Raw genomic sequence first — 17,500 nt, 5'->3', positions numbered from 1 at the left:
TCTCTCTCTCTCTCTCTCTCTCTCTCTCTCTCTCTCTCTCTCTCTCTCTCTCGTGTATAAACACATACACGCATACATAGATACATACATACATACATACATACTTACATACATACATATATATATATATATATATATATATATATATATATATATATACATATATATACATATATATATATATATATATATATATATATATATATATATATATATATATATATATATATATACATATATATCCATATACAGTATATATATATATATATATATATATATATATATATATATATATATATATACATATATATCCATATACAGTATATATATATATATATATATATATATATATATATATATATATATATATATATATATATATATATATATAGATAGATAGATAGATAGATAGATAGATAGATAGATATAGATAGATAGAGATATATATTTTTATATATACATATATATATATATATATATATATATATATATATATATATATATATATATATATATACAGTATATATATATATATGTATATATATATATATATATATATATATATATATATATATATATATATATGCTGGCATGTATATATGGTGTCCGGACAATTCGGTCTCGAACAATTCGGTCCTGGATAATTCAGTCCCGGACAATTCGGCACCAGAACAATGCGGTACCAATTGATTTTTATAATATGAATAAACAGTATTTTTCCCAATTTTTTTTTATTCTAAAATTCCTATCAGTTTTAAGCATTACTTTTAACAGAACATTTTTGGTTACGTTAGTATGGATATCAAAAAAGTCTAATTAATTTATCCTTGTTTGTGCGATAAATAAAAAAAAAAAAATACTTTTTTTAGTTTCTTTATTATATAGAAAATAAAACAGTAAAACCCATTCGCTTCTTATGTTAAAATTATGTATATAAAAATAAAATAGTAAAAACTATACATTTCTTGTTAAAAGTATATAGAAAAAATTTAAACTTTAATATTATGAGCGATTGCTTTAAGGAACTGCATTCTTTCTGCTTGATTATATTTCTGTGCTTGATGAATGATACGCTTGTCACAATCCCTGTACTTATTATTTTTTTGACTGGTTCATCCCCGTTTCGTGGCATTTGTATTTTGAATATGAATATATGAATTTTCAAAATAAGAGACCATAGGTTGAGGGATAGCATCATCATCAACCAATTTTCTTTATGTTTTTGGTAGACGAAGTTTTCCTTATCAACTAATTTCGTTTTTCCCTTTTCCGACTGTATGCAGTTGCAAGACTTCATTGCGTGAATGATGGATGAAGCTAGACTAAAACGTCTGGAATAAAGAAACTAATAAAGTCGTTTTGTTTATGTTTTTTCAACCAAGGGAATAACCACACTAATCGTATAAATAATAAAGTAGTTAGGTGGATTGTTTAAGTTATTTGTAAACAACTACTGAATAACCAAACTAAGCAGTTAGGTATTTAGGTAATATTATATGTAAATAGTTCATAATATGTAATATAGAAATATCATATTTTCCTGATTTAGACATTCAAAAAAAAAATAACCAGCCTGGTACCGAATTGTCCTGGTGCCGAATTGTCCTAGTACCGAATTGTCCTAGTACCGAATTGTCCGGGACCGAATTGTCCGGGACCGAACTGTCCGGGACCGAATTGCCCGGGACCGAATTGTCCTAGCAATATATATATATATATATATATATATATATATATATATATATATATATATATATATATATATATGTATATATATATATATATATATATATATATATATATGTGTGTGTGTGTGTGTGTGTGTGTGTGTATGTTTATAGAGTATATATATATGTATAAACACCCTCACATACTATGCATAAGTGTCATTAAAAGCCAATATTTGCCCTTTAGTTCTTTAAACTGAATGTTACTAGAATACTTTGAATTTCAAAACTATGCTTGTGTTAGCAACAATATTCTTAATAGTTTCAGTCGATTCGTGCATCAATATTGTCAACATCAAGAGAGGTTTGTAGAATATTTGTATTCATCTGAAATCTGGATTGATAGACATATAACCGAGGAAGATTGGATGTAAATAAATAATCATTTTCTTTGGAAGTATGTTTCTGTAGCTGTTCTGTAGTTTCCTCTTGTCTTATGTTATTTTGTGTTAGAATCCCAGGGGAACACTTGTCCGTGATATTTTATAACCAATAGGAATAATCTAGATCAAAACATGTTTCTTAGCTAAATAGATATAGATTCTGCAATACAAAATTCATATATACATACTCAACACATTACAGCATGGAATTGCATAATTTACTTGATATGAAAATAAGGCAATAAAGTATACACATTCAACTACCACTTGCAAGATTTATATTGTCAATTTCTCGTTGTTAGCAACACGCTGACTTAGAGAGTGAGGAGCATTTCTTGGTATCTTCTTCGGGATTATTCAACTACTGTCTGCTACAATCTTAACGCTTTTTCAATTCATTGTCTCAAGTCTCTTTGACATTACGACCTGTATGAAGGCATCTCCAGACCCCAAGTAGAGATGAGCGATGACTAACTGCAGCACCAGGCTAAACTTTGCTTGCTCTTTCCTTTTCCAACACAGTTTTCTTTTCTTTGCATTAGGCAAAGCCAATGATGCACCTGTGTACCTCTCAAAGGTTTTCCTTTCTCTTGATCAGTCGAAATTATACTTTTTTATTGACGCACCCATAGCTGATGACATTATTATTATTATTATTATTATTATTATTATTATTATTATTATTATTATTATTATTATTATTATTATTATTATTATTATTAACTAGATATAGGGATCCAATGTATTACTGTCTAGCCAGTCAAAGGACCCAATAACTCAAGCGGTAGAGTAAGAAATCAGCACGTGAAATTGACACACTTTTAAAACCCTTATTCTTCAACATGCTTAAACAGGTGCAACAATGAAATAATATATATAAAAGTAATGATAGTGATTTGTGAAAAAAAAACATTTAGGATACTTGCACGAATCGAACTAAGAACTGTTAAGAACATTGTTGTTAACTAAAGGAAAGTTTTGAAAATTATGTTATTCCAGTAACATTTAGTTTTTATATGCAGATCATGATATATATATATATATATATATATATATATATATATATATATATATATATATATATATATATATATATATATATATATATATATATATATATATATATATATATATAGAAAGTATCTTTGTGGGCCATACTAGTGGACCGTTTTCCTGGCAAAAACAAAAAAATTCGGTTATGGTGAATTCAGCCGTCTTTAACTCCCTAACGAAAAGGAATTGTGCCATGCCATGATCCATAATGATTGTTTCCTTGGGGATTGTATCATCCCTATTGGACGCTTCGAGTTAAGCCTTACGTAGCAGTAAGGATAGCTATTGATCGATGGAAAGAATTCTAATTCCAAGACTTTCTAGGAACCCAAACCATCCGTAATATGAAGGAACCCTTCGGGTAAAGACATATGCTCAGCATAGCACCCAGGATTCTTAACTGTGCATTCTGGTAGGTTCGAAGCTGGGGGGCCTTAGAAACAGGTGCATGTTGTAAAGCTTCTATCCTCGTTGTTAGGTCTGCTTGGGAACATTCATATTTAGCAGTTCGGTTCTCCATGAAAGCTTTCATGGACACCATTAGTCACAAGATACTGAGAAGCGAAGGTTTGTCTAACGTCCAAACAAGGCTTATAGACTTGGATCTATAGGCACTGGGAGCTGCACTCACCTGATGTACACCCAGTGACTTATTCTGAGGCTTTTGTGGTTAGTAGGATCCTCTCCCTCTCTGACGACACAAATGCAGTAGTAGACATGTTGTTGGCGTCCAGGCTCCTGACATGTAGTGTCCCACACTTCATCATCCACATGATCTCCAGGTACCGGTGAGAGTTGGACGTCAGTAAATAGTGACCAAAAACGAGGACACTTTAGCCTTTGGAAAGAAAAGTTCCTTCAGTTCCAGAGTGGAAAAAAGTGGCACCTTGTTGAGAGCTCTTCTGGAAGCCTCTTGCCCAGTGTTGGAGCGTCCTCCAACGTCGATCTCGAACGTCCAAGGAGACGTCAGTGGCATAGAAGCTGGTTTGAGGGATATCCGTGCAAACCTAGCAGTTTGTTGGGTCCCAGATTACAACAAATCTCTTAGAAACATAGCAATTAGCGTGTTTCGTGCAGGTCTTGTGGTCAGAGTGTAACTTGACCTAACTGGTACAGGTGACAGTTGAACCCTCCATGTCATCAGTGACCTATAAAGGTAAGATATTGCAATGAGTACATATCGTTGAAAATCATATCATCTTAAAATTAGTTAAGAAAAAAAAGTCCTAACACTAATAAACCTACCACAAAAGAATGGCTACATTTAAAATATAATTAGAACACATGACAAACAGCTCAGAAATCTGTAGCAATTTATGAAGCAAAACACAATAACGGTGTGGTAGGAATATAAAGGAAAGAATCACATCAAAGGAACACCAGAACCTCCCGAGTAGGTGTATCAGAACAGCCTAAGAAGGGAAGTTCACTCATCATAATGCCTAGATGAGCAACAGCTGGCCCCTAGGCAGAAACAGCTGAGAGGCTGCCAATATTTTTATTAGCCAGTAAAAGACTGACCTGTAAGTACCCAAGGCTTGTCGATACAAGGCGGCAGACAAATTGTAAAGTCAAAAGGGGGAGAGTGATCAATCCCAGAGGGAAGGGTCCAACCTCAGGGGAAGTACAGGAATGAAAGGCAGTTGATAAGTGAACCTGCCAAGACCTGATCATTATCATAAAATTATGAAAAGTGAGGGTGCAGCCTGTAAGATAATGAGAGCCGTATAGGACAGCGAGGATGCTAAGAATTATAGATTCAAAGGATGTCCAGACCACCAGGCATGCTCCAATTGACCAACTCTATAGGAAAATGGTCCTCAGATGTGTGAAAGGAACGAGTAGATAACTAGTCTAAGACTGCAGCTGAGACGGCAGAAGGGATGACCCATAGCCAATGCAAAGCCAGTGCTAGAAGGACTCAAGTTGACAACACAGGAAGAAGAGATAGGAGGCTGCACCTCTGTCTAGATAGGCTAACCCAGCAAGAGAGTCAACAACCGATAGCAAGAAGTATATAGCACAGGAAGAGAAGCTACAGACATAGCACTGGCTCTGCTAAGGTGGCAGAGGAGGACCACAAGGGGTACCTACTCTACACCTGGAAAGGGTGAGGCCATAGGGAGAACTATATAGGCAAGCCTAGCCTACCTAGCAAGTGAGGGAAAGCTCAAAAGCTAGGGTGAGATGACTAGATAAGGGGAACATAGTTGCAGTACAGTCATGTTATGGCCTAACAAGGAAGGGAAGGAGCAGAGAAACAACCAAGGGTGGTCTCTAAGGCGTCAGAGAGATTCATATCTAAGGGAGGAGAAAATCACACCTAGCTAGGCATCTCAGTCTCGGGGTCCGTTTCCGTCTCTGTCTTCGTCTCCATCTCCATCTCCGTCTCTGTCTCCGTCTGGTTCTCTGTTTCCGTCTCCGTCTCTTTCTCACTATCACTCTCCGTGTCCGTGTCCATCTTCATGTCTGCCGGCCAGGGAAGATAGCATACAAGTAGGCACTCTATAACAGGTAAAAGGAACCGGGAAGAAGGGGTTGGAGATGGGATACTCAGAAAATGGTGAGGCGGCATGACCGGAAGGCCAAGAGCAACATTAGAACAGCAATAGTGTTCCAAATGGGATGCTGTGATAGGGCACAGAACACAAGTACTCACAATCAGGCATAGCCTACCAAAGACTAAGAGAGAAGCCAAATGATGGTTAAGAAGACAGAAGAACGTCTACTGGTAAGCATCAGAACAGGGGGTAAGGCATTCCAATGGGTAAACATAAGTAAATACTGGGGGAAGGATTCCAAGACCTGTGCCGCCTCGCCAAACATAAAGGATAATTGGAAAGTGGAAAGTCATCCTTGGGCAACTGAGAATACTATCCAAATCCCTGAAGGACCTTCAAGACCGCAGCTGCCCGCCGTGGAAAATTGACAACATGGGTGGATAGGGCAGTCATACCCAACCAGTAGAGTTTGGTGAAAGAAGGTTATGGTGCATAGGGAAAATTTTATCAGGCATGGATGCCAGTTAGGGTAGTCTAGCCTTAGTCAATGCTGATAAAAAAAAAAAAACACACAAGAAACACCAAGAACGGATGGGCGGATACCATAAACATACCACAATTTAGAAAAAAAAAAAATATTCCTACAGTAATATGACTGAATGACTAATCGTTTCTGAGCCATTTGGAACATGATGTAATGCCAGCCTCAGGACAATACAAGCAGACAATTCAATAAAAATACCGGGTGGAGACGTGAATTTCTCAAACACATGAAATAGGGGATACTCAGCTTAGTTACTGCAGAAAAGGCTGAATCATCCATGATCGGAAATAACTCAACAAGCTAAGAAAAAATAGCAGAAACTCTCAAAGTGACCGAAAGATATTGTTCTGCAAAAAGGGACGGGTTCAAAAGGAAATGTGTTAGTTGTAGCGTATTGAGATTGCAAGTTGTAACGTCTCTCCTGTACCTGTACCTCAATTTTCCTTCTAGACAAGGTTAACTCTATTTGGGGAAGGATAACCATGGCTTCTTATCCACACATTCCTGATTTATGCATGATATCTTTCGGGATATCTGCTCAGTAGGTTGGATCTCCTTTAATACCTCTAAGGTAAATCTATCTGGTATATCACTCGCAGAAATATCCCAAGTAGAAGCTGCGAATGAGGAACTTCCATCAGGACGACATTGCTCGGGCCCAAAATGTTTATTCACTAGCAGTGGGGTAAGCAATGCAATGTGTTGTTATTGTAGCCTTGCTTTCAGAACAAATTTTCATTCAGTATTCGTTGAAATTTCTAGATAACATAAAACTTGTAGTATTATTTCAAGATTCTTGTGAAAAAAAAAAAAAAAAAAAAAAAAAAAAAAAAAAAAAAAAAAAAAAAAAAACAGGTAGCCTGGAAAGCTATCAGCTATTTTAATTAACAATTACTGTGAATTGATTGCTATCAATCACATGAATAAAATAGAAGGATTTCATTTCCATATTTGAATTACTTTTGTATCTTGTTTAGTCGGGAGGTGTCTCCAAAGACTGACCAATCAGCAATCACTAATTGCACATAATGACTGCATCGGTCACATCCATAATCAACTGGGTCGAGTTGTGTCTCTCAATGTACAGTCATTAAACGATTAACGAATTTCGACTCATATGACGACATTTTCGCCTTTTTGGGGACCTTTGGAGAATTACTGAATGAAATAGTATTTACTGATCATATATAAAAAATTCACGAAATTCAAAATGCGAAGCATAAAAGGAACCAAAAGTTTAATAAAAGGAGAAAGAGTAGTCCTACTCTGGTGAGAGGGGTTGTGCTTAGGAAAGGGAGAGGGAGTAGTCAAATTCTGGTGAGAGGGGTTGTTCTCGGTGTGAGAGGGAGTAGTTACAATCTGGTGGAGGGATTATGTTTAGGGAAGGGAGAGGAAGTACTCCTACTCTGGTGAGAGGGGTTGTGCTTAGGAAAGGGAGAGGGAGAAGTTCTACTCTGGTGAAGGGTTGAGCCTAGGAGATGGAGAGGGAGTAGTCCTACTCTGATGCGATGGGTTGTACTTAGAAAAGGTGGAGCGAGTAGTCCTACTCTGGTGAGAAGGGTTGTGCTTAGAAAAAGGAGAGGGACTAGTCCTACTCTGATGAGAGGGGTTGTACTTAGGAAAGGAAGACTGATTAGTCATACTCTGGTGAGAGGGGTTGTACTTAGGAAAGGGGGAGGGAGTAGTTCTACTCTGGTGAGAGGGGTTGTACTTAAGAGATGGCGAGGGAGTAGTCCTTCTCTGGTGAGAGGGGTTGTACTTAGGAAAGGGAGAGGGAGTAGTTCTACTCTGGAGAGAGGTGAGGTGCTTAGGAGAGGGAGAGAGAGTTGTCCTTTTCTGGTGAGAGGGGTTGTACCTAGGAAAGGGAGAGGGAGTAGTTCTACTCTGGAGAGAGGTGTGGTGCTTAGGAGAGGGAGAGAGAGTTGTCCTTTTCTGGTGAGAGGGGTTGTACCTAGGAAAGGGAGAGGGAGTAGTTCTACTCTGGTGAGAGGTGTTGTGCTTAGGAGATGGCGAGGGAGTAGTCCTTCTCTGGTGAGAGGGGTTGTACTTAGAAAAGGGAGAGGGAGTAGTTCTACACTGGATAGAGGTGTTGTGCTTAGGAGAGGGAGAGCAAGTAGTCCTTCTCTGGTGAGAGGGGTTGTACTTAGGAAAGGGAGAGGGAGTAGTTCTACTCTGGTGAGAGGGGTTGTGCAGAGGAGAAGGAGAGGGAGTAGTTCTACTCTGGTGAGAGGGGTTGTGCTTAGGAAAGAGAGAGAGAGTAGTCCTACTCAGGAGGAAGTGGTTGTTCCTAGGAAAGGGAGAGGGAGTAGTTCTACTCTGGTGAGAGGTGTTGTGCTTAGGAAAGGGAGAGAGAGTAGTTCTACTCGGGTGAGAGGTGTTGTGCCCGGGAAAGGGAGAGGGAGTAGTCCTTCTCTGGTGAGATGGGTTGTACTCAAGAAAGGGAGAAGGAGTAGTCCTACTCTAGTGATAAGGGTTGTACATTGGAAAGGGAGAAGGAGTAATCCCAATCTGGTGAGAGGGGTTGTGCTTAGGAAAAGGAGATGGAGTAGTCTTACTCTGGTGAGATGGTTTCTCTTAGGGAAGGGAGAGGGAGTAGTTTTACTCTGGTGAGAGGGGTTGTGCCCGGGAAAGAGAGAGGGAGTAGTCCTACTCTGGTGAGAGGGGTTGTGCTTAGGAAAGGGAGAGAGAGTAGTTTTACTCTGGTGAGAGGCATTGTTCCTAGGAGAGGGAGAGGGAGTAGTTCTACTCGGGTGAGAAGGTTCGTGCTTAGGAAAGGGAGAGGAAGTAGTCTTGCTCTAGTGAGAGTGATTGTACTAATGAGGGAGAGAAAATAGTCCTTCTCTGGTAAGAGGGGTTGTGCCCAGGAAAGTGAGAGGGAGTAGTCCTACTCTGGTGAGAGGGGTTGTGCATAGGAAAGGGAGAGAGAGTAGTCTGACTCTGGTCAGAAAAGTTGTACTTTGGAAAGGGAGAGGGAATAGTGCTAATCTAGTGAGAAGGGTTTTGGTTAGGAAAAAGAGAGGGAGTAGTCCTTATCTGGTAAGAGGGTTTGTTCTCATGAAAGGGAGAGTGTTCAGTCCTACTCTGGTGAAAAGGGCTCTGCCCGGGAAATGGAGGGAGAGTAGTCCTACTCTGGTGAGAAGAGTTGTACCTAGGAAATGGAGAGGGAGTAGTCTGACTCTGGTCAGAAAAGTTGTACTTTGGAAAGGGAGAGGGAATAGTCCTAATCAAGTGAGAAGGGTTTTGGTTAGGAAAAAGAGAGGGAGTAGTCCTTATCTGGTAAGAGGGTTTGTTCTCATGAAAGGGAGAGTGTTCAGTCCTACTCTGGTGAAAAGGGCTCTGCCCGGGAAATGGAGAGAGAGTAGTCCTACTCTGGTGAGAATAGTTTTACCTAGGAAATGGAGAGGGAGTAGTCCTACTCTGGTAAGAGTAGATGTGCTTAAAAAATGAGAGAAAATAGTCCTACTGTGGTGAGAGTGATTGTAAATAGGAAAGGAAAAGGCAATAGTCTTACTCTGGGGAGAAGGGCTGTGCTTAAGAGAGGGAGAGGGAGTAGTCATACGCTGGTGAGAGGGGTTTTTCTAAGGAAAGGGAGAGGGAGTAGTTCTACTCTGGTTGAAAGGGTTGTGCTTAGGAAATGGAGAGGGAGTAGTCATACTCCGATGAAAGTGTTTGTAATTAGAATAGGGAGAGTGAGTAGTCCTACTCTGGTAAGAGATGTTGTACTTAAGAAAGGGAAAGAGAGTAGTCCTACTCCGGTGAGATTGGTTATGACTAGGAAAAGGAGAGTTAGTAGTTGTACTGTGGTGAGAGGGGTTGTGCTTAGGAAAGGGAAAGGGAGTAGTCCTATTCTGGTGAAAGTGATCATGCTTAGAAAAGGGAGAAGTAGTAGTCCAACTATGGTTAGGGATGGAAGGGGAGGTAGTCCTACTCTGGTGAAAGGGGTTGTGCATAGGAGAGGAAGAGGGAGTACTTCTACTCTGGTGGTAGGTGGTGTACATAGGAAAGGGAAAGGGAATAGTCCTACTCTGGTGAGATGGGTTGTGTTTAAGAAAGGGAGAGGGAGTAATCTTACTCTGGTGAGAGGGTTTCTGCTCAGGAAAGGGAGAGAGTGTATTCCTTCTCCGGTGAGAGGGTTTGTGCTGAGGAAAGGGAAAGGGAGTAATCCTACTGTGTTGAGAGTGGTTTTACCTAGGAAAGGGAGAAGGAGTAGTCCTACTCTGGTGATATGGGTTGTGGTTAGGAAAGGGAGAGAGAGTAGTCCTACTCTGGCAAGAGGAGTTTTGATTGGGAAAGTGAGAGGGAGTAGTCATACTCTGGTGAGAGGTGATGTACTTAGGAGAGGGAGAGGAAGTAGTCACACTCTGGTGAGTTGGCTTGTGCTTGGGAAAGGGAGAGGAGTTAGACATACTCTAGGGAGAGGGGTTCTACTTAGGAAAGGGAGGGGAAGTAGTCATACTCTAGTGAGGGGTTTGTGCTAGGAAAGGGAGAGGAAGTAGTCCTACTCTGGTGAAAGTAGTCATGCTTAGGAAAGGAAGAAAGAGTAATCCTACTCTGCTTAAGAAGGAAAGTGGAGGTAGTCCTACTCTGGTGAAAAGGGCTGTGCCTATGAGAGGGAGAGGGAGTAGTTCTGCTCTTGTGATAGGTTTTGTGTTCAGGAAAGAGAGAGGGAGTAGTCCTACTCTGGTGAGATGGGTTGTGTTCAAGAAAGGGAGAGGAGTAGTCCTACTCTGGTGAGAGGGGTTCTGCTCGGGAAAGGGAGAGAGAGAGTAGTCCTACCCTGGTGAGAGGGGTTGTGCTTAAGAAAGGGAGAGGGAGAAATCCAATTCTGGTGAGAGGGTTTGTGCTTAGGAAAGGGAGAGAGAGAGTAGTCCTACCCTGTAGAGAGGGGTTGTGCCTAGGAAAGCAAGAGGGAGTATTTCTACTCAGGTGATAATGGTTGTACTTAGGAAAGGGAGAGGAAGTAGTTCTACTCTGGTGAGAGGGGTTGTGCTAAGGAATGTGAGAGGAAGTAATCCTACTCTGTTGAGAGGGGTTGTGCCTAAGAAAGGGAGAGGGAGTAGTCCTATTTTGGTGAGATGGGTTGTGCTTAGGAAAGGGAGAGAAAGTAGTCATACTCTGTAGAAAAGTTTTGCACTTAGGAAAGGGAGAGGGAGTAGTCCTATTCTGGTGAGAGGGGTTGCAGTTAGGAAAGGGAGAGGGAGTAGTGCTACTCATAAGAGAGGGGTTGTACTTAGGAAAGGGAGAGACAGTAGTCCTACTCCGGTGAGAGGGAAGGTGCTTTGGAAAAGGAGATTGATTAATCCTACTCTGGTGAGAGGGGCTGTACATGAAAACAGGAGAGAGAGTATTCTTACTCTGATGAGAGGGGCTGTACTTGGGAAAGCGAGAGGGACTAGTCTTACTCTGGTGAGAGGGGTTGTGCCTAGGAGAGGGAGAGCGAGTAGTCTTACTCTTGTGAGAGTGGTTGTACTTAGGAAAGGGAGAGGGAGTAGTCCTACTCTGATGAGAGGGGTTGTGCCTAGGAAAGGGAGAGGTAGTAGTCATACTCTGATAAGAGTGGTTGTACTTAGGAAAGGGAGAGGAAGTATTCCTGCTCTGATGAGAGGGGTTTTGCTTAGGAAAAGGAGAGGGAGTAGTGCTACTCTGGTGAGAATGGCTGTGCAAAGGAAAGGGAGAGGGAGTAGTTCTACTCTGGTGAAAGGGGTTGTGCTTATGAAAGGGAGAGGGAGTAGTTCTACTCTGGTGAGAGGGGTTTTACCTAGGAGAGGGAGAGGGAGTAATCCTACTCTGGTGAGATGGGTTGTGCTTAGGAAAGGGAGAGGGAGTAGTCCTACTATGGTGAGATGGGTTGTGCTTAGGAAAGGGAGAGGGAGTAGTCCTACTCTGGTGAGAGGGGTTTTGCCTGGGAAAGGGAGAGGGAGTATTCATACTCTGGGGAGAGCGTGTTCCAGACAGACAAAATTTAATTTCAAATGTAAGTTCAATTCAATATCAAAAAACGGGATAAGTCAGAGGCGAATCTGATCTTTCAAACTCACATATATTTCGATGAAAATGTTTCAACTTCATTCCTGAGTACTTCGAAATTTTTCCAAGTTCAAAAATTCTGAATAGCGTTCTCAAAACATTATTTATTTGTTAAAATGTTTCAAATAAATGTTTACAAGTGCTCTCATAATCAATGAGTTTACATCATAATTTCTGGGCGAGACTACTGCTAGGAGACTACTATCGTTTCCAGAGGCCGTGTAATAGTGTTTTTCCCAAATATCCAACAAACCGGCTTATGAATTTCCATGAAACTACAGCAATGAATGTTTCAAACATTGGCCTAATTTTTGGTGGTACAATGAATTGACAGATGTGCTTAATTAACCCGTTTACTCCTAGAAAAAAAGAGGAACTTCCTTTCCTTCAGAGCGTTTCGAAGAAGTGTTACTTAATCACGTAACTGTGACGCAGAGGTTCCCCCAACCCTCCTTCAGTGTTTACACCTATGGCTATCCTAGTACTTCCCCCCCCCTTCCTTCTTGCCTTCTTTCCTTCATTCCCATTGTTATTAGGCTACTGAGTAAATCCCTGTTAGGAAAGACTGTGTACTGCACATATAAAATGAACCGGAAGAGCAATAAAATGTTTTATGGTGGTAGATAATGATTAGATGGTTAACACAAATGATCAAACATAATAGATGAGGTTTAAAAGAGGGGTGTGGAATTGCACTGAAAGATATTCTACTCGGACTCCTACAAATTTTAGATTTGCGACTAAAAAATAAAATAAAATAAAAAATTAAATAAAAACATTAGTATAATAAGAAAACATTTTTTTCCCTTAAGAGTGATGATGAGTAAAATGCATGTGTCCATTTCTTGTTTTTTTTTTTTCATCCCTCATAAATCTATGGTTTCCAGCAATTGGTGATAACATTATTTTGGAAAAGCAAAGCTAATGAATACTTTGATACGAGTATATCAGCTTGGCATGTAGACAATGTCAATGGAATTCTCAAAGTAAGGTTGATTGGTTCATTAATTGAAGTCTGGTATAATTCCAGTGATAAAGTCGCAATGATAATTGTCACATACCTTTTCAGTAACAAAAAAAGGTACTGGTACTTATAACGTAAATAAATATATAAAACTATAAAACTGTATATATGAACACACACATAAACACACACACACACACACGCACATATATATATATATATATATATATATATATATATATATATATATATATATATATATATATATATATATATATATATATATATATATATATATATATATATGATTTCAAAATTTATCAAATGGCCGATGTCAATGCCCTTATATGAAACATCTTTTAGAAGTCTACCTTCTAAGGAATTCAAGCTACTCTCTCTGGTGAAATTGATATTATAAATTATATCAAACAATGCTCTCTGTCATTTTCTTCCTGGCAATTGATGTATCGAGTAACCTGTGTTGTATGTAAGAATGAGTCCTACGGCTTAACCTGAAGAAAACTATATTTCTATTGCTTTACCAACACTCGCGTGAAGAGCAAAGTGTAGGGTGAGCATGGCTTCTTTCGTCTCCTGTCATATGTCTCATTCTTGATCTTCAATGTAAGTGAGTGGGTAAGATATAAAACGTTGGTCTTGTGTTTAGTTAAAGTCTAAAGTCACGAATCACATTACCAGGTATGCTGAACTTTTACTGACAAAGAATTTCGTATTGCTTGGGGTAGGTCATATGACAATTATCTATGGAGTTAAACAGGTGTTTAACAATTCGGGGGATGGGAGGCACAGGGGAAGAAACGTTATAACAACGTCACTAAGGGACGTCATCACTTTTGCGAATGTGTGGGTGGCTAAGACTGGCTTTAGCCTCATTTTCTTAAGTAAAAAAGTTAATGAAGCGTAATTGGCACATCACAGTATTTCCCAAAATTAGGCCATTGTATGAAGCGCTCACTGCTTTGATATCATGGAAATCCATCAGTTATTTTAGGAGTTATAGTAGTTTTTAAAAGTTACTTTCAATTCAACATATCACTAAAAAAAATTATAAGTTCAAATCAATGGCTTAGCTTGAGTGCCCTTAGCACAACGGAGAGAGTAACGCGAGTTTTCTAGCCTGGCTCTCCTCGGACTGGCCTCTAGGTGTGGCAGACTCTCGAGACATGGTCCTTTGGCGTCCTGGGGTAGGTGCCATCTTTCCTTGGGGGGTCGTGGTAGGACCCCGTTCTGTTACCAAGCCGATATTCTTGTCTCCTGGCTGTAGCTTTCCCACAGAATCTGTAAGAACAAAGAGGAGACAACAAACAGTCTTCGTCAACAGAAATGAGAGGGCAACAGAACTCTGTCGACAATTGAAGCAGGCAGAGGTCATTCGCATGACCTCAAAAGGGTGTTTCAAACATTTGTTACGTGTGCCAAATCCCACACTACCAAGTTACAGTGTCTCCTGGAACTGTGGTAGGCTCCAAAAAGAAAGCAATCACAACAAAGTTTGTTTTAAACTCAAATCCCAACATGACTATTCTGCTGCAGTTCGCTTTGGGTACACATAACCTAAACTTCTCCCCCCAAAAAACTCTAATAGCAACAAACTACAAGGTTTGAACAAAGTAAGTTCACATATCTCCTTACAGTAGTTGTGCTTTTAATCATGAGAAAAATAGGAACTCTAACCATATGAATACACAAGATATATAATGCGATTAACTGAAAATCAAGAACAATATACTCAAAAAGGTTATATACTAAAAAAGAACAAGGAATGCAGTAAAGAACTCTGAAAATCAATACATATGGGTAATTATGAGTAAATATGGGTAAATATGGATAAATATGAAGAAACAAATTACTGAAAAAGGTTATATAGGTATAAAGCAAAAAAAAAAACATGGTAAGTAATTCTGAGGAAAAATTAATATTTTGACAACTAAATTCAAGCAAAAGCTAAGAAATAAAATGTCCAAATGTTACACATTAGCAACTGAAATCTGAAACAAAGACTTCCTGGAGTAAAACAAATCATACAAAAAAAAGTAATCAACTTAGAATTCTAATCCTCAGGCTCGCCTAAGCGACAATTTTGCCTTTGCTAATCTCAGATCACAGGGGAGGTGTTACATATCTTGTTCTCACTCACCGCCCTGGATTCTGTAATTAGAAACATGGTATAATAACAGTTGACAAAAAATAACAGTACATAAAATCAAATCATTCCCCATGGAAAAGAAAAATATATAGATCAACAGAGACATCGTAAGCAAAAGAGACATGCATATTAAGCACAGGATGGCCGCACAAAAAAATAAGAAATTATCATAAATGTTATCAATCATAATATTCTCATATAGCTATATCACACTAGCAAAGTGTTTACAAACCAAAGTACTAGTAAATACAAACAAAAAACATCTGCGTGCACACTAAACCTACAGGCAACACCAACTAGGTCGTTACATCTTCACACCGTGCCTGAGACGGTACGTTCCTGGGTACACCTGAGGGCTCATTTGGACACACCGGAGCCCCACCCTGTGTAGGAATGTTCCCTTGAACTCCGACTGCATGGAGCACCTGGCGGGAGGTCCTCCTTGGAACTTGCGGTTCTGAGGGTAAGTTTCCCCTACCAGCAGAGGATCTGTCAGCATGACTGTTCGGACCCCCTCTGCCCTCCGCCATCGGAGACAGGCAGGACCACATACTATCAGGACAGCAAGAAAAACACACATACTAGGTAAATAAAAGCCTACACTCAAAGTCCTATGTGATGTTTTTAAATTGACAATATGATCATAAAAAGGGATGGGAGCTAAGGACATGGTTCCTAGTCGAGTCAGGTTAAGGTGAACTAACATGTGGGACACATTCACACCTGGCAGGATGACAGAAGCATTCAATACAGAAGTGTCCCTAACTGTCACTCGTTCACTCTTCCTCTTTCTTTGGCCGGGTAGACGGTACCCGTCCCCTTAGGCAAAGCACCCATTCTGATGTGTCAAGACAGTGACCCCTGGGGTCAACACTTTAACCTCATTCCCAGAGTCACACATCACCTTGTACTTCGACTCTCGTCTCACAGACACAATCCAACGATGTCTTAAATTAACTATTTCCCTTTCAAAATCAGCCTTTACCTCGAACCTACAAGTATATACAAAACTAGGCTCTTGCAGGTATACTTCAAACAAACAAACACGTGCATACACAGGTTCACACAACACAAGTGCTTTCCCTATCCTACACCTGTCTAAATTAGGCAAGGTCACAGCCCAAGTGTCCCTATTGTTCACAGCAAAGTACGGTAGATCAATCAATACCCGAGTTGCGAATTCCTCTGTTTCTGTTTGTGTCCACACTGACTTTACTTCATACAAAGGAAAATCTGAATCCTCATTCTTAACTGGTATCTCTACGGAAAAATAAAACTTGCCCTTTAACTCAGTAACAGTCCTGGATGACATTCGATAGAATTATTCTCTACAGGTGGAATAAACTTTGGCACAGTCTCATGAATTTTCTTAATTATCCTTAAAAAATCCCCGGGAGGCAAGATATCTGACGTGATTTCGCCCGTGGTTGCCACTTGTTGAATCTGGCTTGCCACGTTTCCTAGGTGTAAAGATAGCTCACTAGCTACAAAAGCTAATTGTGTAGGACTTTTTACATAAATCACATCTCTCCAGATTTGTTTTATTTCTTCCCCAAAATTATCAATCCTATTCTCAAACACTCCTAATGCCTCCTGTCCTTTAATTACTGCTATAGAAACTGTCTTCAGTTTTTCATCTACGATATTAGTATGAGATATTACTTTATTTATCATGGTGTGCGTGTTCTTTGCTTCTTTAGTCAGCTCACCTTCTAACTGATCGAGTTCCAGCCTGGTAATTAGTCCAGTCCAACCTCCAATCAATTCACCAATACAATTAATCGCACATTTTTTTTTTATTCCCTTTTGAAGTCACGAAGTCTTTGAAAGTATCAAATGAGTTACTAAGGGTTCTTTTTACGTTATCAAGAATTGCTCCTAACTTGACTACAGCAACATCTTCTTTAAGGTGTTTCAATTGATCCTCTAACTTGTTAATCTGACCCAGAATCGTAACCAGTGGACTCGCAACCTTCACGGGATCATAATTAATTAACAACACATGTACGTCAGACGTGAGAGACAGCCTACATCTTTCATCAAAGACAACACCCTGGCGTACTCTCACTTCACTGTTCACACACACGCAAGCAGTTAGCAAACACACTGCTGCGAAAAATCGAACACTTCTCAT

The 17,500-nt window shown here is 39.5% G+C and overlaps 1 protein-coding gene across 1 annotated transcript; it reads right to left on the bottom strand.

Moving 5' to 3' along the window:
• Positions 1-7,657: 7,657 nt before the first annotated feature.
• LOC137631275 (mucin-2-like) lies at positions 7,658-15,865 on the bottom strand. Its single transcript, XM_068363059.1, has 11 exons — positions 15,675-15,865; positions 15,358-15,368; positions 14,338-14,498; positions 11,995-12,139; positions 11,563-11,726; positions 10,521-10,587; positions 10,281-10,396; positions 9,720-9,786; positions 9,289-9,356; positions 8,764-9,003; positions 7,658-8,620 (listed from the first exon to the last, which is right to left on the bottom strand). Exons 1-11 carry the CDS (start codon positions 15,863-15,865, stop codon positions 7,658-7,660), a joined length of 2,193 nt encoding a protein of 730 aa, XP_068219160.1.
• Positions 15,866-17,500: the final 1,635 nt, after the last annotated feature.

Source organism: Palaemon carinicauda, chromosome 3 (assembly GCF_036898095.1).
Source record: "Palaemon carinicauda isolate YSFRI2023 chromosome 3, ASM3689809v2, whole genome shotgun sequence".
NCBI classification, from domain to species: Eukaryota; Metazoa; Arthropoda; class Malacostraca; order Decapoda; family Palaemonidae; genus Palaemon; species Palaemon carinicauda.
This window is presented reverse-complemented; position numbering and strand designations above follow the sequence as displayed.